General features: G+C 40.9%; 1 protein-coding gene across 3 annotated transcripts in view; it reads right to left on the reverse strand.

Annotated features, from left to right (window-relative positions):
• Nucleotides 1–4114: 4114 nt before the first annotated feature.
• LCP1 (lymphocyte cytosolic protein 1) overlaps nt 4115–25656 on the reverse strand; it is a 55467-nt gene continuing 33925 nt past the window's right edge. For all 3 annotated transcript variants that reach the window (XM_006118006.4, XM_025182094.2, XM_025182093.2), the window contains 15 exons: nt 24945–25034; nt 22752–22915; nt 22085–22214; nt 21565–21697; nt 18925–19006; nt 17077–17242; nt 15263–15405; nt 13330–13425; nt 12602–12797; nt 10529–10607; nt 10204–10318; nt 8803–8936; nt 7742–7865; nt 6650–6774; nt 4115–4521 (listed from right to left, as the gene is read on the reverse strand). In XM_006118006.4, the coding sequence (XP_006118068.1) occupies nt 4389–4521; nt 6650–6774; nt 7742–7865; nt 8803–8936; nt 10204–10318; nt 10529–10607; nt 12602–12797; nt 13330–13425; nt 15263–15405; nt 17077–17242; nt 18925–19006; nt 21565–21697; nt 22085–22214; nt 22752–22915; nt 24945–25011 (1887 nt within the window). In that variant the 5' untranslated portion in view covers nt 25012–25034 and the 3' untranslated portion in view covers nt 4115–4388. The remainder of the gene's footprint in view (nt 4522–6649; nt 6775–7741; nt 7866–8802; nt 8937–10203; nt 10319–10528; nt 10608–12601; nt 12798–13329; nt 13426–15262; nt 15406–17076; nt 17243–18924; nt 19007–21564; nt 21698–22084; nt 22215–22751; nt 22916–24944; nt 25035–25656) is intronic.

Here is a 25656-nt window from a genome sequence, read left to right on the forward strand (position 1 = left end):
GATCCAAAGTGCAGGTTTCTCAGTGCAAAGTTGAAGTACTTGTTCTTGCAACATCTAGTTCTCAGCTGTGTAATTTGGGTCTGTGCCACCTGATTGTCTGCCTGATGGCCGGCCATCTGCTTTGGTTATTCTGGCACCTCTGTGGTGGGAAAGCTCTTGTGTTTCCATCTTTCCCTGAAAAATCAACGGAGAGGCTACAATTTCAATGCAAACTGACAGGGATTAGGATGTGGGCAGTCTGACCCAGTGATCAGAACAGGAATCAGGCACTGGAAAACGGAGATTAGGGTCAGAACCAGAGGCAGATACTAGATGCCAGAGTCAAGGATCAAGCTGAAATCAGATCAGCTGGAGCTGAAGGTCAGAAGCATAGCCAGAGACTGAATGTCAGGGCTGAAGGTCAGAGCTGAAGTCACAATGGGGGCAAGGATCAGGAAGATAGCAAGAAGGCAGGAAATTGGAGCTCAGGAGTCAGGTGAGGAGGCAGAGGCCCGTACCAGCAGGGGATAAACTCCAACTCCTGGTAGGGGAACTATGGGGCTTGGGACAGGAGCTGTGCACCTGATACTCTCCTTCCACCTCCGAAGCAGCAGGGAAGACGCCTATTTTTGATAATACCACTCACACCCAAACTCTTCATAATATTTTTCTGCACTATCAACACGCCACATTATGGGAAATACAATGACATACCTAAATATAGCATGGGGGATTACCTTCCTTTCAAAATCTTTACTATATACTCATATCCAGATTCTTCAACTCCTGGTCACTTGATTCCATCCGTAATCCCTTTGCAACTGAAGGAGCTAATCACAAAGGGCCAGATTCTGCTATCCTCACACCGTTTTACCAGTGCCCTGCCATCCAAGTAGTCCCACTGAAGTCACTGGGCCCACTCAAAGAGCAAGGTAACACTCAATATAAGTAAGGGAGCAGAATCTGAGCACGTTACTAGATGAAAACGGGTTGGCAGACGCTAGCTTTCCTCATCACTAGTGTAGTCCTCACAGCTTATTTCCATTACAAAACAAACAAAGCAGTAATGTTAAGTGGATGGCTGGTGGGGTGAGATGATGCCGAGTGTTGGCTTCCATAATGATGTACACATCCAACATACAAGTCTACATATACTGAGTCCCATGGGTTTGCTTTCAAATCTGTAGGTTTCAGTTGTACAAGCATACGATACTCGTCAAACAGTTAGCCCGGGCACCACTAAAAGGAAAAGCCTTCCATTCTGGCCTGTAGAATGTTTTATTTAGAGAGAGACTTTTTATATCTCTGTATGCTTATTAAGGCAATTTTTGCAAGGGGGGGGGGGAGGAAGTGTGAGGTAATGTTGACAATACTGCATAAAGGCAAAATTGCATTTTATCTACAGTACAATCCATTTGATGCGCATAGCAATGAATACCACATGCCAAGGAATAGATTCAGTGCAACGTATTTCATTGATTCTAAACAGACATGGTTAGAACCCAGCTAGAGTAAACTGACAGAGCTTTGCTGAAGTCAATGGGAGCTATGCCTTTTTACTCCCCTTGAGGAAATCAGCCCTAGTTCAGAAAAGCACTTCAGCATGAGCTTATCTTAATTAGGCACATGCTTAACTGCCTTGCTTAATCCTGGCGCCAATCCGTAAGGCTGCATCTACACTGCAACACTATTTTCGGATACTGGAATATCGGGAAATAACTATCCCACTTCTTCACAGCAAGCCCCTTATTTTGGGCTCGCTATTCTGATGTCTCTGTAAACCTCATTTCATGAGGAGTAAGGGATGTTTCAGAATAGCGGGTTAGTTCGAAATATGGTGCTGTGTAGACAGCACCAAATTATGGAATAAGCTATTTCGAAATAACATCAAAATAAGATATGCAATTTGCATAGCTCCATTTACATATCTTATTTTGAGCTACGATGCAGCGTAGATGCAGCCCAAGTGTGCTTCAGTAGAATACGTTTTATTGTTTGACAACCTGTTTGAAGTTGTTTGCAGGGCTGAATTCTTGTTTGATAGATAAATCCTGTGTCACTATGCAGCCTTTATATTCACTTCTCTTTGGTCCCAGCAGTATTGTTGCTACTACATGAATAGACCTTCCATTAAGTTCTCTAGCACAGTTTTCATGTTAAGGTGCTCTTGCTTTGCCATGTGCTTATTTTTAAAGCATTTTATGAAATAAAAATAAGTGATCATCTTGCACAAGGTGGAGTGTGAAGATCTCGCAAAATTAGGATGCTCTTCTAAAGGCCACACTGATACTTTTGTTTGCATATTTCACAAGTAATAGCACCGATATCACAGGATATGTCTAGACTGCAGGCTTCTTTCGGAAGAAGCTTTTCCGGAAGAGATCTTCCGAAAAAACTTCTTCTGAAAGAGAACATCTAAACAGCAAAATCGCATCAAAAAAGCGATCTGCTTTTTCGACAGATAGTGTCCATTCAGTGTGGACACTATCTTGCATGTAAGCTGTGATTACTATGGACTGAACAACCACCAGGGCACCTGTGCTTTTTCCTCTTTCCTCTTCTTGCAAAAGAACTCCTTCTTTCCCGTCCACACACCTTTTTCTGAAAGAGCTCTTTCGGGAAAAAAGGCTTCTTTCTCATAGAAACAGGTTTACTAATGTTGGAAAAACTTTTCTGGGTTTTTTTTTCCCCCAAAAGAACGCAATTGCAGTGTGGACATAAGTGAAGTTTTTTCAGAAAAACGTTTTTCTGAAAAAACTCTGCAGTGTAGACACACCCACAGAGTCTAATCACAGTGTGAAGTACAGGTTGGACCTGACTGGACTCAGAGGAGGGATTTTTCTGACAGGGAGGTCATTTCAAGCCCCCCTACTGCTGGCTCCTTCCTCTGCTGCCTCTCACCGAGCTTCCTGGCTCTCAGCCCCTTCCAGCCCAAATGAGCCATTCTCTGGCACCTGGGCCCCCTGCAGTGTGTTGGGACTGGGACTGGGACTGGGACTGGGACCTAGAACATCCATGGTCATGCCAGATCACGGATCTTACCAGATCAGAGAATCCCAGATTTTAGAGGTGCAACCTGTACTACTTAGTCTAAATAAGAGCTTCAAAATAGGGCCCTTAATTAGCACTTCTGTTGCCAGAAGAGTTTCCCCAACTAAGGGTATTGTCTACACTGCCACCCTAGTTTGAACTCGGGTGGCTAATGTAGGCATTCGAAGTTGCAAATGAAGCCCGGGATTTAAATATCCCGGGCTTCATTTGCATCTTGCCGGGCGCTGCCATTTTTAAATCCCCGTTAGTGCGGACTCCGTGCCCGTGGCTACACGCAGCACAGAGTAGGTAGTTCAAATTAGGCTCTCTAATTCGAACTACCATTACCCCTTGTGGAACACGGAGCCGCGGGCACTGAGTCCGCACTAAGGGGAATTTAAAAATGGTGGCGCCCGGCAAGATGCAAATGAAGCCCGGGATATTTAAATCCCGGGTTTCATTTACAACTTCGAATGCCTACATTAGCCACCCTAGTTTGAAGTAGGGTGGCAGTGTAGACATACCCTAAGTGAATTTTACTATCACAGAAAAATAAACACTGATAAGGACTCTATGTAGTTCAGTAAAACCTGTGTTATCCAGCATGCTCAGGGATTAGGGCGTTTCGGTTATCTAAAAATTCTGGTTATCTAAGGATACCATCAACCTAGGAAAAAACAATGGACAATAATAGTAAAACTCAGGTTTTTAATATTGGTAGTTTTGTAGTGTGAGACAGTTGGTCTCACATTTCTATTTTGAGTTAAAGATGACTAGTACTTCTTAAATAAAAAAAATTGTTAAGCCAATCATGGTAAAATCAAGCCAGGCCTGTGCGCCTGCAGATGTGACAGTATTGTGGCTGGGGGCAATGCTGGTTAACAGAGTGCCGGATAATAAAGGTTTCACTGTACTTACATTGACATAAGGAAATCTCTTTTTGCAGTTTCAGGTACAAACTGAAGGAACGCATATCCTAAATGTCAGAAGCATGAACATCCATAGAAAAATTAATGTCAAAATCCTGAAAAAAAGCTGTTACCTGATGCCTCTTTCAAAACAAAAACATCAGCTGACCTCCTGAAAATGACAACCATTGCTATCAGCACATGTAAAGCTTGTATTGTTTGAAAATATATTCAAAGGCTACATCTAGCAAAGGGGATAACGTGGCAAAGAAATCAAGCACACAGCTGTTCCAAACAGAACCCAGTTGATTATTTTGCTGACTATGTATGTCACCTTATGTATAATTTGGAACTTTGTCTAGCATTCATGCTTTGGAAAGCACCAAGTCTGCAAATTCCCTTGATATTTCAGTCTATGAGGAACATTTGGTCTGAGGGCATATTCCAGTCAGAGTATAAGTCTTTTATGGCTTAAACTTTCTTCATTCCTTTTCCCATAAGGCAAGCAAACACAGTCATGACCATTTTGGGTTTTACTTCAACCAGGTCTTCTGGAAGGGCATAGACTCTTGCTCCAATTTTTCTTGCCATGGAGATGGCATATCTACATGGGGAGAAACATTAAAAGAAAGGTAAGAAGCAACCTTAGTAGTCAATGTGTTTAACAAGTTCTTGTACTTCATACATACAGTCAGTAGAGTGGAGGTGAGTTCAACAGTAATAGAAAATGGAGGAGAAAAAGCTCATGAGTTCGGTCACAACTATATTAAATTTAAGGTGGTGGCAAGATGTCCAGATGAAGATGTTGGAGAGTGAAGCTACAATTCAAGATTAGGTGGAGGGAGACTGACTGGGAGTAGAAAGGAAAAATTGTGAGTTGTTGGCATATAAAGAGTAGTAGCTAAGGCTTTGTGAACTGACAAGTGCACCCGTAGATGGGAAGCAGAGTAATAAAAGCGGGAACAGAGGCCAATGTGACTCACATGAGAAGTAGCAGGAGGGAGAAAGATGAGACTCCAGAAAAGTGCAAAAAGAATGGCCCGGGAGAACAAGTGTTGGAAAAGTTAAGAGAGGATAAGTTGGGAAGAAGGAGTGTGATCTGCAGTGTCAAGAGCAGCACAGAAGGTCAAAGAGGATGAGAATGACTGAGGGGCTTGAGATTTGGCCAGGAACAGATTAGAGATTAGCGAGAGCAATTTTAGGCCATGTCTCCACTTGCCAGAGGACTGACGTTCTGGCAATCAATCCTCCAGGGTTCAATTTAGTGGGGCTAGTTAAGACCCACTAAATCAAACTCTGAGGGCACCCCCATTGACACTGGTACTCCTTGCTGTCACGAGGAGTAAGGGAAGTTGACAGGAACATTTCTCCCATTGACCTCCTCCTGTGGGGCCTCACCAGAAAAATCAATGAAAGGTACGTTAACTCCAGCTACTCAATTCACGTAGCTGGACTTGTGTATCTTGCATCAATTTTCTTTGCTAGTGTAGCGCCTGCCTTAATGGAGCAGAGAGGGTGGAAGCCAAACCAGAGGAAACTAAAGATAGAGTTGAGGTACTGAGGTAACAATTGAAGACAGAGTATTCAATACGCTTCTTTATATATGTTGTTTTTATGTCCCCCCGCATCACTATCAGATCTGAGTGTCTCTAAACACTAGAGGAGAAGTGAATCAATATGCATTATTTATTGGTGGGTTAAAGGACAGGAGACAGCAGAGCACACAGCTATTTAAGAGGAAGGAGTCAGAGGTGAGGGCGATAGTCCTAAAATAGCTTTTGGTTCCTGTTTTCAATAAAGGAAGTTTAAATTAATGCGACAACCACATGGCCTTTAGTGAGGCTGCACAGGCCAAATTTGGTCTTTTATTGCCAGCTGGGGTGTGTGTGTGTTCGGGGGGGGGGGGGGGGGATTTGACAGATTGGGGAAGTGCTTAATTTCAGGTGTTCTGTTTTAAAATGGAAAAACATCTGTGATTAAGTCCACTCCTATAGTACAGCAGTTCCCAATCTGGGTGCCAGAGGACCACTGGTGACTTGCAGAGAACAGGCTGGTCAGATGGTGTTGACTCTCCACTGTCTCTCCAGCCACATCTACTGGTATCTAGGCACTTCACCACAAAGAACAGAAGCCTATAACTCAGCTGGAGCAAGCAGGAAGAGCCCAACTTAGCTGCCTGTACGGGGGGTGCTGCTACAGAGAGAGAAGATAGCAAACAGCAACTGCCCTCAGAGTGTGGGTTCAGCAGCGGGACTGCAATTGCCAGCCCAGAGTGAGAAGGCTGGGCAGTTTGAGGGCAGGAGAGGAGAAAGGAACACCTGGATCCAGAAAAAGGGGGGCCTGAAGGTATGGAATTCTCCCTGCTCCCTATTTATTACAACATAATCCCTGCTTCAACTTTACACGAACAAGGAAGTTTGCCGTCTCACTTTACACCTATTTGGTGAGCCCATATTTATATTGCTAGTGCAATTATTCCCTGAGCTTTCAAATTTAATAAGAGAAAATAAGAGCATGTGATGTTAAGTGATTTGAGCTGATCCAAGGATTATAAAGCAGGATTATAATATGCTCTTAATTTCCACTAGCAACATTTTTACTGCCTTACTTATATCCTACGTATTTCTGACTTCCACAACATTTCGGTCTTGCAAATGATAAAAGAGCAGCTTAAAGACAGCATAATGCAACCTTGACTGGGTACGCCAATGCAAGTATCCTAATGCACATACTTAGCATTATTAAGTTTCTCTTCTTCATTCAAGTCCTCTGTTTTGAGGAGGTCATATTTGATGGAACCTGGCTGAATGGCATCAATGAGATCCAGGACCGGCATGCTGGTGCTGATTTTGCTATCCTGAACAGAGGGAAAATACCGTTAGACACAAACACAGGTGGACAGATGTTTTTCAAAGCCATAATTAAGGCTCAGATGACATCCTGTGCAGAACTTTTCAAAGCAGCAGCATTGCAGGTGCTAAGCAATGGAATGAAGTCACCAGGATTCCATCTTGTGCCTCCAACCAGCCAGGAGGTGGGCAGAAGCAGAGAAAGGTGACATGGAATGCACCGGAGCTGCAACAGCCACACAATAACCCTAGCCTGAGTACCTTGACCTTGCATTGCAACAAACATGTCACCATGTTACAAGGCAATGATTTTGTCTCACAAAAACTGAATGTCATGAACAACTCTGACTACAGGCTGCCAAGATGCGGTGTGAGATAAGGTGGGTGATGTCTTTTCATTGGACCAACTTCTGTTGGTGAGAGAGACAAACTTTCTAGCTACACAGAGCGCTTCCAGGTCTGGCAAAGGAACTCCCAGCCTCTTCTCTCAGACCTGAAGCAGACCTGTGTGTAAGCGCAAAAGCTCATTTCTCTCACCAACAGAAGTTGGGTTCAACAAAAGATGTTACCTCGCCCACTTTGTCTTTGTAATATCCTGGCACCAACATAACTACAGCTATACTTCATAAGACATTACTGTGCAATTCTTTGGCTCACTTTCACGCCATTCACTGATAAAGTGAATTCCCGGCTCTGTGAGGCTGATGACCACTGACAGAGATTCAAGTTACTGCTCTGATTATCACTTGGCATAAAGGTCCCTTCAGAAAGGATCCGAGCAGGGTATGAAGCTTCAGCTTCCCAGCATCAAAAATAATTCTGAAAAAACATTTTCTACTTGAACTAGAGAGGAGCCTGAAATGAACTGAATGCCCAGATCTGAACATCCCTTGAAAATGCAGTGAAAAATAAAAAGCAGAACACAAATGTAACCAGTGGGGGGTCCCACAACAGACTTATAATGATAAACTGTACCTTGAAACTACTGATGACCGAACTTTTCCCAGCTTCAGTCAACGTTTCATTTACCCAGTTGACAATGATGTCGTCATTGACCTTCTGTCCACCACCAATATCTTCCAGGATGCTCAGAGTGTATCTTAACACAGAAGACAAAATGTTGTCTATTAGTTCATGCTTTATAAAAATCTTGGCATTCTGGCATAGAGTACTTGTGAAACCTGAAAAGGGTCAACGCCTGCACTCTTCACTCACACCTAATTCTATTCCCTCATGTTATGTTAACTTATACAAACTACAGGGCTGTTTCTCATTTACCCTAAAGACCTCTTACCACTGCTCCGGCTGCATCAAGGAGCTTCAGAGTGGGTACAATTTATACTGACTGCCATATTAAGGCCCTTTTATATGGTTTAAGTGATGCAAAAGGACAATAGATTAATTGGACTCAAGACCCAAGTATATAAAAATAGATGTGTAGATTTTAAGGCCAGAAAGGACCATTGTGATTATCTGGTCTGACATGCTATCTAACACAGGCCATAGAACCTCACCCACAGAGATTCCTGCATCAAGCCCAACACTTCAGTTTGAACTAGAGCCTCGCTTTTAGAAAGACCTCCAGTTACAGACTGCAAGGGGTAGAGAATCCACCACATCACTCATGAAGTTGTTCCAATAAACATTTGCAGCTTGGTTTCAGTCTGGACATTGTCTAGCTTCAGCCTTCCACTACAGATGTCATGCCCTTTTCTGCAAGTTTAAAGAGCCGTCTACCAAAAAATTAAAACTGAAGGATCTAACAAGATGTTTCCATAACAGTAAGCAAAGCTGAGGACTTCTAAATACCGTTTCAGCCAATGCTTCCCCTCTCTCCTTTCTGGATGCAAAGACCAGCCTTTTCACTGTTGTACGTGAAGGGCCACGAACATTTACAGTGCTATTCAGACAGACAATAGGAATAATAATAATAATGGTACTGATCCACTCATTCAGGGATGAGTGCCGGTGCCCCATTGCCATGGAATCTCTCCTTACCAGATCAACAGAGGGTATGATATGTCCTACTACTGTACCTTCTCATTAACTGCCACATCAAGGCAAGGGTTAGTGTGCGATTTCCTTCATTGAGATCCTGCCCAGCAATTCCAACCAGGGAAAACTTGGCTTGATTCTTTCCCAGATCCACAGCGTAGTTGCAGTTTTCTAGCTGTTAATGACAGAGTCGGTTCATGTACTTCATAAATGTGAAAAAATTGCTGTTCAAGGCATTCATGCCATCTTCCATTGTACAGGGAACTTAGGCCAAATTATGCCAATGGATCCAGGCAGGCAGCTGCATCCAATGTAGGAACAGGGTTTGGCTATTTTAAGGATCTGGCCCTTAAACACTATGGGGATAGGCAACTTAAACAAATCTAACATAGATTTCTACTGTATATCATCAGAGCCTGAATGCCTTCTCACAGACCAAGAAATATGGGGATACAGTATACAGCACTGTTCAGTCATGCCCATCTCAGGCAGCATGGAGTGATTTGGGACAGTAATTGAGGTGTTCAGTCCCTAAGCATTGATTTTGGTCTTTAGTCAGCTTGTGATGCTTCACTCACAAACACCATGGGAATGTTCCTTGGCAAAATTCCTCACCGTGGAAGCAGGGAGAAAGCTTGGTATGTAGTGGAGATTCAGAGGGGAACTCTTACTTAGCCCAACTTGTCAGGTATCTGTGTCAAGAACGCTTACAGTCTACTTATTTCTTTCATGTGGCTGGAGGCGATCTATAGGGCTAGAATTAACATGGGTGCCACTACGGCTCGTTGTGAACTTATATCAGAACTTGTGACTAAAGCAAATTAGATACTCAGGAAAATGACACACAGATAAATTTTAAAAGGTTGGTAGAAAAATGTCAAAAGAATTGCTATGACAAATAATGTTTGTCCATTATACTGGTGAATTAATTAGAAAACTGATGGAAAATACTCACTAATGAGACTATAAAAATAGAATTTGGTTGGCTCTACTTAGGACTTTCGAAAAATGTTTGCTGGCACATTCAAATCCCTGCACGCACATTTTTAAGCACAATCATCTGCCATGAGCAGATGTTACTTGTAAACCTCAGTAAAAAAAAAGCAAATTGGGCTTCACACTTTGTTATATTGTTGATTAAAGACTCAGTTCTAAAATACATGTAGTCAATCTGTAACAGATAGGGACATGTTTGGTTTCATTGCTCCCTATGGGCTGGTCTACCCTGGCCTGCTAAATTGGTGCAGTAGCATCAATTTATTGGGTCTGGAGAAGATACAATAAGTCACTGGGAGAGCACTCACCCATCTATTTCAGTTCTCCACCTCCCTGATGTATGCTTTTTTCACCCTCTGAGTGAAGTAAAACTTATATTAACTATAATTGTAGTATCAACAAAATGGGATAAATATTCTCACAAGAACCGTGCCAATTTTTTTTACCTTTTTCATGTTACCACCCAGTTTAGGGTATGGTGGTTTATTCACTCTGTTCCAGTCTACCGGCACTTTAATCTTTTCATAAAGCTGGAAGATAACCAGGGCATCTGACAGGTCACTGAAACAAAAGAAACATACTGTGCCTTATAATGTAAGCAAGGAATCCTATTTAACTATTAGAAGAACGAATCACATTTTCCTGAAGAATGAAACAGAGGCATCTGTTTTCATAAAACTGACGGTGTGTTCGTGTTTTCTAGAAACAATTATTTTCTTGAGAATGTAGATCACATTAGACATCTAAAGTAAGGAGGATAACTCTCCTTACCTATATAAATGATTGACACGGGGACTAACACCCAAGGAGTTCATCCAGTTCCTAAATGTCCTCTCTTCCCTTGTCTCACCTAAAATAAAAGAATATCAATTGATTGATCCTCAAGTCAACACTTCAGTGAAACAAACTTTTGCAACAAGGAAAATATAAATTTAGAGTCCACTGTATACTAACCATGACATGTAAAATGAAACATGAACAGGCAGTGAAATATGAAAGTACAAAACAGTAGGTAATGTTCGGTACATAACATATGCATTTGAGCAGATTGTTCTCAAATTTACTTAACAATTCAACGTTAATGTATGTTGAACCGTGAGACATTTCAGCCTGAGTCTAGTGAGAAAGTTAGAATAATAGAATCCGAGAACTGGAAGGAACCTTGTGAGGTCACTCGAGCCTTGCTCTCTGCATTCATGGCAGGACGCAGTAAGAAGCAATTGAAAAATACAAATTTATGAGGAGTTGCTTTCTGCAGCCACAATGGAGCTAAGCACTCTTCCTCAATCCAGCAAAGTACTTAACTTTATGCACACAAAAAATCTCATTACTTCAATAGGACCACTTATAAGAATATATAAGAACTGTCTACTGGCCCAGACCCAAGGTCCATCTAGCTCAGTGTCTTGTCTTCCAAAAGTGGTGGTGCTTCAGAGGAAATGAACAGAACAGATAATCAACAAGTGATCCATCCTTTGTTGGCCATACCCAGGTTCTGGCAAATGGAAGCCGGGGACACTTCAGAGCCTGGTTTTGCATCCCTACCCACTCTGGCTAACAGCCATTGATGGACCTATCCTCCATGAATTTATCTAGTTCTTATTTGAAGCCTGTTCTATTCTTGGCTTTCACAGCATCCTGTAGCAAAGAGTTCCAGGGGTTCATGATGCAATGTGTGAAGAAATGCTTATGATTGATTTTGAGCATGTGATTTAGATATTTTGCTGCATTGGGCTAGAAAGATTAACACTTGCAGAACTGTGCTGCTATTGCAGACTGGTGAAATTGCATTTCAATAACTCCTTAGTTGTTGTTAGCTACACAATAATATTTAATAGAAGTGCCACACTGAGCACACGTAAAAGCCTCATTTTGACGGATTATAATTTACCTATATTTTAGAATTCTTCATAAACTATCAGTGACTATTGCTGATTGATGTATAGACACATGCAAAATATAAAGTTTTGCAGTCAGATATTGGTGTATTATTTGTGCACAGAAGAAGTCTTTAAAACATTTGCAAAGGAGAAGTACACTTTTTTCCTGCTCACTGACCTTAAAAGTGTCCAAACAGAAATTCCTCTGAACAAAATTCAACTTTAGGCTGAGATAAACATGGAAATTCCAGCCCAAACAACATTTTTAGGAGGTTTACATAAAAAGGAAAGAAGTTTATTTAAAATAGACATTTCCAAGATGTCATATTGGATAAAAAAAAAAACTAAGGGTCAGCTCACAATAACTACAAGCCACACAGACCTAGAAGTCATTCAAGTCAGTAAGCTTAGGGTCTCTAGTACCACAGAAGATAAGAACTCACTTAGCTCAGAAAGAAGATCCAATGAACAATACGGCCTGTGCCTTTCTCATAAGGATTTTGTCTTGCTTAGAGGGTGCAATCCATTAACTTGGTTAAACTAACAAATACAATTGTAAATGCTAGTCCAGATATCTTATATATATTGGTCCAGGACACAAAATTGGAACAACCATTTGTGGATTGTCTGAAGTAGCATTTGCAATTGTGTTCGTTATTTGAGTTGAGTTAACTGACAATTAACTCTAATTACAATAGAACAATGAATTCTTGTCTACACAAACCAAAAGGGTATACAGCATTTGTGCATTCAAACAAATCTATCTCCAGTAAACGGAACCAACTGGGTTTGAAGCCATGTGCAAGTAACACATACAGCAATAACTCATCCTCAAACCTGCCTAAGCTAACGTTGCACTAACTATATGTCATGTCACGAGAAAGTTGAGCTAACAGCTGAGTTATCCAACCAGGTCTCATTTACATGTTAAAAGTTGGATGCCACTTATTATTTGTATTCTTACCTTCAATAGAACCCCAGTCAATGTCCTGGTTCTCTGGTTTATGAAGGGCAGGATACCTGTTAAATAGGTTGGCAATGAAAGCCAAATTTAACTTGGGGTTTCCACGGACTACATCTGTGGCTGTAACAAACTGCCGGCAGCCCAATTTCTCTGCTTGCTGCAACATGCACTCTGCCCTCTGGATGTCATCCTTCTCCTGTTTTGACAAGGGAGATGCCAAATGCTTCAGTCAGCAAAAACATGAAAATTCATTGATATCCAACAGCACTGAACCATCACACTCATAACAGACATGAACCTACTGTCTCTTTGTGTACTGAGGCTATAGAAACTGAAATACATTCTTGTTTAAACCCATAACATTTTTCTTTTCCATATTATGCATAGTGCTTTTATCTAAATGTGCTATACCATGTGCTATACCATGCAACATTAACATGATTTATTAAAGATAAATGTTATCGTGTAGGATAAGGTTGAGAAATAAACTGCCAAAATGTCCATAAACATTTGTTGGCTGTTAAGGCTTCTGTGATAACTCATGTTGACTGACAGTTTGCTGGCATTAGTAAAATCTTACCCAACATATCATTTTAATTCTGCATTTCTGGTTTTTTGAATGCAGAATTACACTTCAATTGTAAGTCTAGTTTGCTTGTTTTGGTATTACCTAGGTTCTGTAGATAAAAGTCATAAAAATGTAAATGTGTAAGTGTATATTGTCTTACCCTTAATCCTGTCATGTCAATAGCAATAGCTGGAATACCTTCTTCATCTCCCTTTGGGGCAACTTGGTTCAGCAAATGGTAATAAGCTTTGGAGTCCTGCAACAGACCAAGAAATTAAAGGGGGGGAACGGGGAAGAGAGTTACATCTAAATCCAGGTTTTGCATGCTAATACTTCTCCATGAACAATGAGCAAGCATACTTTGTTTTTAGTACATCAACCATTTGACAGCATAATTAAATTAACCAAGCTGAAACTGTTTAACAGTTTCCATTGTATGCCTTCTGGTTTACATGTCTGTTTGTTTTATAAAGCCATTAAAATGTTAAATATAGAAAATCTGAAAGCAGTAGCCACAATACTGCATGTTGCATTTAGGAAGAAAAAGATAAAATGGATTTAATATGAATGTATAAAATTAGAGATATGAAAAATATACCTTTATAAGGCTGTAGAAGTCAGTCAGCTAAAGGTTTAGTAAAAGAACAGATAGAAAGAGGAAGCAAAAGTTTAAAACAAAGTTTAAAGAAACATTGCAAGGGTTACAGTATAGAAAATAAAGTTTTCAAGGATAGACATTAAAGGTGACACCAGTTACCAAGCATTTTTCAAGGAAAGGGATAGAACAAGACAGAGATTTCACATGCCGTTTACTTTCATTTTTATAAAGCATGATGTTGATTTCAGGGATACAAAAAATAACTTCACTTCTGAAATGATCTTATACATGAAGACAGCCCTTCAAATAAAGATTCAGATTATTATTTTTTAAAGAGAGACCAAAACATTGTTACTAATTAGATACATGGGAAAAGACTCCCGGGGATATTCTGCAAATCTTTACTGCTGAAAATGTGTCTTCATTTTCACAAGTAATTCCACTGAAGTCTTTAGATTTCTACACAAATGCTTCCTTGTAAGCATGCATCCTTTGTATAGCATATGTATTTATAGAATCATAGAACACTAGAACTGGAAGGGACCTCAAGAGGTTATCAAGTCCAGTTCCCTGCCCTCGCGGCAGGACCAAGCACCATCATCCCTGACAGATATTTGTCTAACCTGCTCTTAAATATCTCCAGTGATGGAAATTCCACAACCGCTCTAGGCAATTTCAGTGTTTAATCACCTTGACAGTTAGGAAGTTTTTCCTAATGTCCAACCTAAATCTCCCATGCTGCAATTTTAGCCTATTTCTTCTTGTTCTATCACAATTAAGGAGAATAATTTTTCACCCTTCTCCTTTAGATACTTGAAAGTTGTTATGTCCCATCCCAGTCTTCTCTTGGCCCAGTTTTTGAAGTCACTGTGTACTTCATATTTTCCAACATTGACGTGACATCGATCAAAGTCTAGATCAATTTGCATAATTCTCCTGCCTGCCTAGGAGTTCAGTCCCACAGCCCTTCTCTGAACAAAATATCTATTGAGTTAAAAAAAAAATCTGTTGAGTTCAGTGGAAATTTTATGCATGAAGTGACTGTAGAATTGTCCTGAAGATCTTTCATATTTTCTTCCCATTCTTACTTGTTATTTGTATTTCATTTTATACATGCTCAATCCAAGCTTGAGTTATTAACCCAAGCCTCTGCCTCTGCTGCAATACCCAGAAGATTTTTATCAAGCTAATGCAAGTGCTGCCAACACAACTTTGTCTACCCCAGACTGGGAGGCTCACCTCTAGCTTCGGTGTAGACGTACCCTACGGCCCTGACCCTGGAAACACTCTCCACCCACATGGTTTACTTCAATTATGTGCACAGTCATCATGAACTGAATGGGACTATTTACAAGCTTAAAGTTAAGCACACACGTACGTGTTTCCAGGGTTGGGAGCTAAGCAATCACCTCCAGGTGAACAAGCTCACTCCAGGAGGAGAAAGCTGAAGTTCGGGGTTGTCATTTTTGCTGCAGCTGATCAGTGTTTCTCATACCTTGATGTCTGTGCTGAAGTTACTGATTTTGTTGCATCCAGCATTCTCCAGGTGATAGTTAGCCCACCTCAGCAGCAGTTCCTCTGGGGATAATTTCATCAGATCCTCTAAACTCTCTCCTTCGCGCAGAAGGGCAATCAGAGCTGGGCAAGCACACAATTGAAAGAAAAATAAACACCATACACAGAAGTATCTGTGCTTTTAATTTAGCCTTCCTAACGTCCTTTACTGAGCAAAGGCCTGATCCTTTTCCCACTGAAGAAAATGGCATGAGAGGCTTAGGTAAAACAAAAGCTGTCACCCGAGCCTACCGTTATTTTATGGTTAGGAAACAAACTGGATATTAGAGATGATGCAGCCATTTTGCTCTATACTGGGCAGTGTTTTGCACAACTGCAGCATCACAGAATTGTAAACCCAGCTCGCTGCGCTCAAATACATTTTAAGTTTGTTTTTATATTTCACGTGCCATAAATTCTCAGATCAGCTGATTTTTTCATTTTATGTTAAGGAGATAAATTTTAGAGAGGCAAAAAGTACAACATAGTGTATTGTGTTAGAGCATTGTTCATTCTCAGGTGACAAAGAATGCTTTACACCGGAGTGAGCAATAAGACGGTGGCGATTGGCCAGGATTAGCCCCTAGCAGACTGTCATTGCTATTTATCTGCGTCCCCACAGATACAGGCAATTGCAGCTCCTGTTGGCCGCAGATCGCCGTACCCAGCCAATGGCAGCTGTGGAATGAGAAGCAAACAGGGACACCACTTCCTGCAGGTCACATGGGTAAGAAACAGTGATCCACAGCCAATGGGAACAACCACCATCTGTACCAGTGGAGGCGCAGGGGAATACAGTGGCAGCAGCCTGCCTGGGGCTAACCTGGGGGAACCGGATCTAGCCTGCAGGCCTGTATTTACTCACTACTGTTTTACATACTAAACATGCTCAGAAAAGCAACATTTGTAGCTTACAGTGTTATTGTCTCATGCATGTAACGTCTACAGATGTGGTCGGACAAGAATGAAGTAGGGTACGAAGGCTAATTTTCAGGAAGAATTAAGTACATCAATATGGAGAACAAGGCTGTTTAGAAAGTAGGGCATGAACAGTCCAAGGGTTCCCAGCGGTGGTTTATGGATCACTGTTAGTCTCTGGAGCAGGGACTGGTGATCTACAAAGCTGGCTGGTCACCTGGAGGTGGCTCTCTCCTTGTTTCCAGCTGTTTCAACAAATGGCCAGGTTCTTCGTTGCAAGGAGAGTCTGGAGATCTTTAAAACAGCTGGGAACAAGGAAGAAGAGACAGTGAGGTTCTTCTCGATACCATCACTGGAGCGTACTGGACCGTGGAAACTGAAGCCATTCACTGCAACTGGAGCTGCCTGTGGGACTGCCAAACCTCAGCAGGACAGCAGTGTGCTGGGTAGAATGAGGAAACCAAACGATGTGTTAAGGGGAGATGGCAGAGATGCAGGGTGGAAGGGCAGATTCTAAGAGCTGGCGGTGGCTGGGCAGCATATCCAGAGAAGGGAACCAAGGAGCAGGAAAAAACTGGGTTGAGAGCAGGTACAGGGGTGTGTGTGGAGATTGGGCACTGACATGCTCCTAAGCACAGGGGCAGGTCAGAAGACAAGGATACACGCTTCACTTAGACTGTGAAGACTAGAACTGGGGGAATCAGAGCAGTGAAGAAGAGAGGCAGTGAAAACTTAACTAAGAGTCCATGGGACTAGTTGAAATAACTAATAAGCATCTAATAACAAAAGGCTGTTGAATGAGGAGAGCACTGGTTGGAGAGACTGCACCACACGTACCTTCATTTCTGCTGAGCTCTATGTCGGCAAACAAGCCAATTTTGATAACTTGCCATAAGAGACCCAAGACCAGGTACGGTTTCCCCTCTTTTAAGTCTTCAGCCCCAATGTTAACAACATGGCACCCAATGGCTGAGGCAGAGTTCAAGGCTAGGTTTAAATTTTCCTGAAAAATAAAAAAAAAGGGGAGAGAGATCTTGTTATGTCGTGACTAAATAGGGGAGAGGAGGGAGGAGGAGAATAAGGAGGGTGTGGAGTACTTGGTAGAAATACAGTGAGCAAAGCTAGGCATTACTCTTTACAGATCAGGTGCAATAGCTTAGAACTTCCAGGAGTAAAAGCAAGTCCTGTGTCCCTCTGCGACACACAGAACCACTCCTTTGCAAAATTAAAAAGCTCCCATTTCTTGTCCTGAAGTGTTACAAGACAATGGACCTTAAGCCTCACATCTATTCTGGTCAAAATATTGCTTTTTCTGGCGGTTATACCTCTGGAATATATGATGAGTGAGAAAATCCATATTTTGAGGCATATGGGACGAAACAAGTAATTTCCATATGTCACAGTGGGGAATGGAAAGATGAAACGTTTCAGAAGGCTGCTTTTTTCTAGGCTTCTTTTCAAAGGACAGTTTGAATCTGCTCAAAGGTTTGAGTTGCTTGACTATATCCCTGGGGAGATGGACTAGTGGGCAGAGGGCAGGTAAGGAAAGCAAAGGTACATGACAAAGGCCATTTAGCTCTGCAATTTATCACATGGATTTCACCACCGTGAATTTTAGAGGTAGATTTAAGTAAGTAGAAAACACTAAGGAAATCAAAGTGAAAATTGTCATGAATTGAAAAATTTATAGTATTTAAAAATAATTACCTTCCCTTTATTTGACAGATGGAAAAAGGTTAAGTTAAAACAACTGCTATATTGATTAAATCATGTCTGCATCTGACAGGGATTGATCTATGCTTGTCAATAAGATATGCTGCTGACCAAGAGGATTAAAACCGAAAAAAATGTGGAATGCACCATAGAAACCCAATTTAATGACTTCTAAGCTTATTTGAGCCTGGCTAATGTTCCATTTAATCAGTGTAACTGAGGGCTACAACAGTTATATATCTATTTATATACTGGTACAAGATAAATATATACTGTATATAGAATGTGGTATCTCTATATACAGTTGTAAGAGAAACAGAATAAACTTTAATTTAGATCTTTAGGTAGAATTTTTGTTTTCCAGTTCATCTTTAAATAAGGAATCTGTGCACACAATGTACATTACAAAATGAATCCAACATTCCAGTTGAACAGATTAAAAAAATCACAAAAGAATATTAATGTTAACCCAGCTATGTTCCACATATGTAATTTCTATAGCAAGGATGGTCTTTTGTTTAAGGCACTGGACTGGAACTCAGGAGATGTTGATTCAGTTTTTGGCTCTGCAACATAATTCTTGTGTGACTATGAATGAGTCACCTAATCTCAGTACTCTGGGGTCATTTAATTATCTAGTAGTTAACTCACTTTTGAATTTGTCATTGTCTTCATCTCATGTCATCTGTAGTATTCATTAGGCATTTTATCTTTAGATACTGCTAAGATTTAGACCCATGCTTAATTGTAAGAACATGACTTACATAGACTTAATTGTAAGAACATAGACTTCAGTGGGATCATTCTCAAGTTTAAAATTAAGCATGGATGTAAATCTTTGCAGGACTGCACCCTAAGTACCATACTTTACCACAAACTGTGTCTGACTGCATTATGCAGAACCATGACATGTATAGCACCTTAATTAATTACATTACAGCGACTCAGCATTTATACTTGATATTTCAGTACCTGAATAGTGAATGGAGTGAGCTTCTTTTTGTTGATTGTTCTTTCATCAATTGTGTCTGGCACTGAAAAGTTTATCATTTTACTGTAAATTGAAGAACAAACGTACGTGAGAAGTACACCACTATGCTTACACCAAAGTCATTTTGAAGCTTCATCATAAAAATCACAGAATCGTAACAGTGGAAGAAACCTGAACAGATGATCTTGTGCTGTCCGCTGCATTCATAGCAGGCCTAAGTATTATCTAGACCTTTCCTGACAGGTCTAGCCTGTTCTCAAAAACATCCAATGATGGAGATTCCATAACCTCCCTGGACAATTTATTCCAGCACTTAGCTACCCCAACAGTTAAGAAGTTTTTAGTCCAACCTGAACCACCCTTGCTGCAGTTTAAGTACATTGCTTCTTATCTTAGCATCAGAGATTAAGGAGAACAATTTTTCTCCATCCTCGTAACAACTTTTTGTACACTTGAAAATTGTTATGTCCCCTCTCAGTCTTTTACATACTAAACAATCCTAATGTTTTAAATCCTTTTTTCAAGACTTTTATTCAGTTGTATTGCTTTTCTTTGAACTTTCTCTTATTTGTCCACATCTTTCCTGGAATGTGACACCTGGAACTGGACACAATACTCCAGCTGAGGCCTAATCAGTGCAGTGTCACAATTGATCAGAGAGCCAGAGACTGAATTGACACAAGAACTTGTTTTGTTCATTAGAAAGTTCAAGAAGACCTGTAGGCAGTCAGGCTCTCTCAAACACACTTTTAGCACAGTTTTTTCTTGACCAGTTGAGACAGGGCAGGTGCCAGGCAGTAATATTGAATAGTGGCCAAAAAGGGCTATAAAACAAACCTGTGTGAAATTCAAATGTTCATTTTATGGAAATCCATGTAAAAATATTTACTGTTTCCCATTGCTTTGCATCCTCTACTTCTAAAATTTTATGCACAATTTGAAAAAATAGCTATTTTCATTGTCTCAGCTGCAAACAGATCCTCAAATTTATACAAACTTTTGACACAAAGTCAGGTTCACTCAAAAATGGCCTCAATATTGCTCAAAAATACAGAGACTCCAGCAGAATTTAAAGTTCACAATAAAATGTGATGACAATTTTTGCACCACAAATATTTTGCATTTCTCTGAAGAGGAGCCTCCTAAAAATGCCCTGTTTTGAATTTCCTATTACTATTACAAAACACAGTTAATACATAAGAAAAAGAACCACACATTCATGTGTTTACTAGGCATGGTTATTTCTAATGATATAGCTGTTTCCTAGTAAAATGTAAAGCCTGGGCTGCTCAAACCCTTCACATTTAGGCAAGTTGGTTGTGTTTCAGTATCATTTAATAAAAAAGGTGCAAACAATTCCCGAAGCTCTTACATTATCCTGTTCTCATCTTAAGCAAACTTTCCTTGGTGCCAAGTCCTTATTTATCTAACTCTCCAGCTAATCTTAGCTAAGAATTGTATATAAGGACTGAGAACGTCAGGATTTGGCCCATTTTGTGTAATGCAGGACATTTCAGACATGCAAAGTAGTACAGGCTGAACTCCCTGGTCTGGCACCCTGGGGACCGGAGCAGTTCCAAACCAGGGAGGAAAGTGCTCCTCTGCTGGCTGCCCCAGGGTCTCGCAGGGTTCCTGGTGGGACCCTTAGCTGCTGCCGGCTCTGCTGCCACAGAGTGTTCCCTGTGTTCTGGCTGGAGCCACCCAACCGCTGCTGGCCCTACTGTGCCAGGGGTTCCCCAGCAGGGGCTGCCCACCCCCCCACTCTGTGGCAAGGGCTGCTCTGCTGCCGCTGGGGATTCCAGCTGCTTGCCTCTGCCAGCCCCACTTCAGCCAGGGGTTCCTCTGCAGAGGCTGCCCAGTTACCCTGATCCTGCTGCCACTGGGGGGTTCCTGGCCAAGGCCACCCAGGCGCCGACAGCCCCGCTGCAACCGGGGAATCCCTGGCTGGGGCTGGAACTCCCCCATCACATGATCCAGCTGATGCTGGGGGTTCCCCGGCTGGGGCGGCAGCTCCCAGCCACTGCCCCGCCCCACTAACCCCAGGGGTTCCCCAACCAGGGATGGGGCTCCCCAGCCACCTTGATCCACTAACACCAGGACGGGGAGCGCTCTCCAGATGCCACCTCTCTCAGCCAGGGCTCCCCAGCCCCTGCGTAGCTCCTGCCTTTGGGGTTCTTTGATCCAGCAACATCCGTGGCCCTACCAGACCACGGATGTTGCCAGACCAGAGAGTCTTGGATTTGGGCGGTTCAACCTGTATACAAAAAACTCACTGGGTTCTGTAGTCTAAGGTCCTCACTCAGTTTTTATACATTCTCAACTCACATTCACTCCTGTTGGCTCCATTATTTCTCCCCTGCTTCTAATGGACAGAGACAGTCACTTCTAACATATACAATATCTACTTTTCAAAGTTAAGTAGTAGTTAAATAAGTTTACCATCTCAAAAAAAAAAAGGTGCGAGAAAGAGAATCACTAGAGCCCTAATACTGTAATGAATTATATCCATGTTGACTAATTCTAAAAGCAACACAACCACTCGTATACTTCAAAGCAAGCACAGACATCAGTTTTCACAGGGTCAGGGCCTAACTGTGTAAGGAAACATAGGTGGTATTTACCAAAGCACAATGCCATCACCAACGGCCAGAAAGAGGTCATCTGTGTCCGGATTCATTGGAAGCACATGTCGGCAATCAGGATCATTCTCAAGGGCTTTGTTAATCCAATTCACAAAGGCATACTTTTCCTCTTCTACAAGAAAAAACAAACAAACAAACAAAAACAAACAACTATCAACTTGGAGCCTAAACTTTTACCAAATCTCTTGACATCAACATCTCATGTCTTATTAAAAGCCATTTGGCATCTTTTCCATTACTTATCTAGTCTACCTGAAAACTGCACAATTATTTAAAATAAGGAATGCTGGGTTTTTTGGTCGGAATGCTGGGTTTTTTGGTCAAAATACTGCTCTTACTTATCCTTTATTACAGTTTGCCCTAAATATTCCTATTCTATGTCACCCTTACCTATACTGCAGTTCCCAAACCCCAACGCCCCAGCATTTCACACAGTTATGAAATGATCTTCAGGGGACCATTTAGTTGCTGTTACTCAATATTAATTGTCTGTACGTACCTGAATAAGAATGCTGGGTCCCAACACTGGACTGGACTGAAGTTCCACCAATGGCACAAATCCCCTCCTTTTTATTGATTGCTTTTCGAAAGGTTTTAGCAACATCTGTGCTTTTCAGGCCATGGAATACCTTTCAAATTAAAGAGAGCAATTTTAAAATGGCAAGCTCTAAAGAGTAAAACTTTTAGATTGTAAGTTCCCTGGGACCATGCTTTCCTCTGTGTTTTTTCACAGCTGGACACAATGTGAGCATTGAATAAATAAATAATCCATAACAACAACCATTACTTAAATGGGCACTCTACACCGAGGCAAGAGTTAGCATTTATGGCTGCTTTGCAGAATTGGGACCTTATAACTTTTTTATATTTTAACTAATTAATAAGAAATGAAAGCATATTAGAAAACTAAAGAGTCTTGTTTTCTGGGGACAAACCCTTAGAAGTTAAAAGTTTTCAACAGAGGGAAGTGAAATTCTGAAATTTCTATCCTGCAGGAAATACCAATATTTCAACATTTGGTTTTGGTCTCCGTTTGTGGAAATTGCATTTACCACATACAAATCGTTGACAGAAAATTCCTGGACAGCTTATATCTTGAACATTAGGCTGGTTTCCCCCCTGAATTTCTTTTTAGAGGAATTTCTCCAAAATAACATTTTACTCACAGAAATAAATTCATCAAAGCTGATTTTTCCATCATTGTCTTGATCTCCCGTGGCCATCAAATTCTGAGTAATTTCTCGGATTCTATATCCTGGCAGAGGCAGATTGGCTGCTTTGAACAGTTCTGTTAATTCAGAACTGCTTATGAAACCATTTCCATCCATGTCTGCAAAGGAAAAAACAGTTTCATGAACTCGTGTGTACACAAAGTTTTTTTTTTCAGGAAATACCAATTAGGTGTAATGATTTTCATCTTATAACAAAAACTTAGTAAATTATTTTAACAATTGCATCAAGTTTTTCAACCAAAGGGAAAGTTTATAATGACCATCAAACAAAAAAAAAGGAAGAATTTGCATATTAGTTGGATAGGTATTACAGTAGCAGCACAACATGTATGGCAGATTATTTATAGTTTGAATTTATTGATTTTACATGGAATTAATGGTTTTTACAAAATAAACAAAACCAAACTAAAAACTAAAATCTATTAGCTTTGGCAGAGATTATCCTGTCTGTAGGAACATTTCTGAAAATACACAAAATTGACTAGCCACAAAGTGCTCTCAAATGCACAAATTACACAAATGGAAAAAATAGAGAAAAATAACATTATTTCTCTAATCTCTTTCTGTGACAATAACTGTGCATGTTACGTGTAACTGTAGTAGGCAAACAACAGAAATATGATTATTCCAGATATTGTTCCATTCTTATCATTCTCATTCGCTTTGGATGTTGGCGGGGGTCTTGATGTGCAAATATTTAGTCATCAGCAAACCATAGCATCAAAATGCAGTAGTTTATAGATTTCAGAAATGAAACATTTGATCTCAGTTGTGCCACAGATTATTATGATTTGTAAGGAATTTTAAATGAGGGGGATTTCCATTTTGAAACTTTAGCTGTCAAGTAGACAGATTTCTTCTTTGACATATGAAAATGCTAGGAACTTATTTGTAATAAACTCTCCTCTACTTTTAGAGTCTATATTGTCCCAGATTTCATTTTGTAGTCTTCATTTGCTCAGAGAGAGATTTCCAAGTAGTTTATGTTGTGATTTCCTGAGCTGAGCTGGAAATTGAGCATCCCTCTCAAGCAAAGCCACTTAGGATCTACATTTGAGACTGCTTCTTAGCAACAGAAGTATGGGTTAATATGGGACTGTGATCCTTTCAATGTCTGTCTCACAGTGGAAACAGAAACTAGTTGAGAGAAGAGAATCTAGAAAAAGAGGAGACAGGATCAGGACTAGAGGAAGGAAAGTTCTTGGCAGCAAGGACTGACTTAATGGCAAAGGATAAAGGAATGTCTACACAGCAGGGCTAAAGCTGAAATAAGCTACCCAACTTGAGCTACATCAATTGCGTAGTTTAAGTCGAAATAGCTTAATTCGGCTTAATTTGTTTTTTGGCACTGTCTACACAGCAGGAAGTCTGAGAAAGAACACTCTTCCTTTGACTTCCTTTACAGGAGTCAGAGTAAGAAGTACTCCAGCTTGACATTATTTTGACATTATGCCAAAATAACTGTTTGTAGTGTGGACACATCAGTTATTCCAAAATAACACTGCTGTGTAGATGTGCCCTATGTAAGCTATGAGAGACAGAAATGCATATGCTTACAATCAGGGAAGACGGACCAGTGTAAGTAAAGAATAACAGAACAGGGCTTAAAAATTGACAAGGGATATGGATGTTTAAAATACACTCAAATGCAAAAGGATCAAGGATAGGGGGCTGAATATTTTAGGGTTTTTTTTTAATTTGCCTTTGCTTCAGTTCTCCTAGGAGCTATGAACCGATGTATTTATTTTGCTATATCAAAAATCTTTGTGTCGTCTTCTCAGTAATTTGCCGCGTATAAATGGTTTTGGGAAAAATGCTTTAAAACACTCCGTGTCTCATTTTCAAAAAGATATTCAAATTATTTCATAAAACCTGTTTTGCAACCTTCTACTGTATTCATCCAGCAAAGGAATGCTAATACTATACTTCCAGAAAGCTACAGCAGGCTTAAGTAGTTTTATTTGAAAAGGGCTGCACTTGTATGAAGAATACATTATATATATAATTTCCATGTCACCATTCGATAATACTGAAGCATGGCTCATATAACTGAGCCTGGTCAATCAGTACAGAGGAATACAGTACAACTTCACCCAGCGTAATATCTAACATGCCAACTGTACTCACCGATTTTGTTGAAAGCCTCTCTCAACTCTGCCATCTCGTCATCTGAGATGTGTGCCGTCGATGCCATTTTTACTTCTTTGAGTGTAAAGCCTGCAGGAAAATGCAGGTTATCAGTTTGTGCCTTTTAGTTGTAAGAGTCAGAAGTTCAAAGCAATTTCACTTAGAAGTTAGAACTGACAACATGACACTGCATCGGTCTTCAGAATTTACAGCGCAGTTTCCATCTGTATCCAGTAGCGTAACTGTAAGAGGTGACCTTTTCTGATTCTGTAGATCAGGGGTTCTCAAACTTCTTGCATCACAACCCACTTCTAACAACCAAAACTACTACCCAATCTGGGAGGGAGGGGGGGAGGGCAAAGCCTGAGTCCCTCTCCCCAAATCTCGCCACCTGTAGGGGGTTCAAAGCTGAAGCCCAAGGGCTTTAGTCTCAAAAGAGGGCCTGCACCCTGACCCTGACATCCAGGGTGGAAGCTCTCAAGCTTTGCCGTTGGTCTCAAGGCGGTGGGGATTGGGCTTCATCTTGGACTCTGACTCTGGGCTCCAGCAAGACTAAGCCAGCCCTCATGAACCCATTAAAATAAAGTCATGACCCACTTTGGGGTCCCAATCCACAGTTCAGAACTGCTGCCACAGATGCAAATCAACTTTGACTTGCTGCCAAAGTTCTGCTCTTTTGCCAAGTCCCGCCTAAAATGCTTGTCAAGGCAGG

This window comes from Pelodiscus sinensis, chromosome 1 (genome assembly GCF_049634645.1).
Source record: "Pelodiscus sinensis isolate JC-2024 chromosome 1, ASM4963464v1, whole genome shotgun sequence".
Classification (NCBI taxonomy): domain Eukaryota; kingdom Metazoa; phylum Chordata; order Testudines; family Trionychidae; genus Pelodiscus; species Pelodiscus sinensis.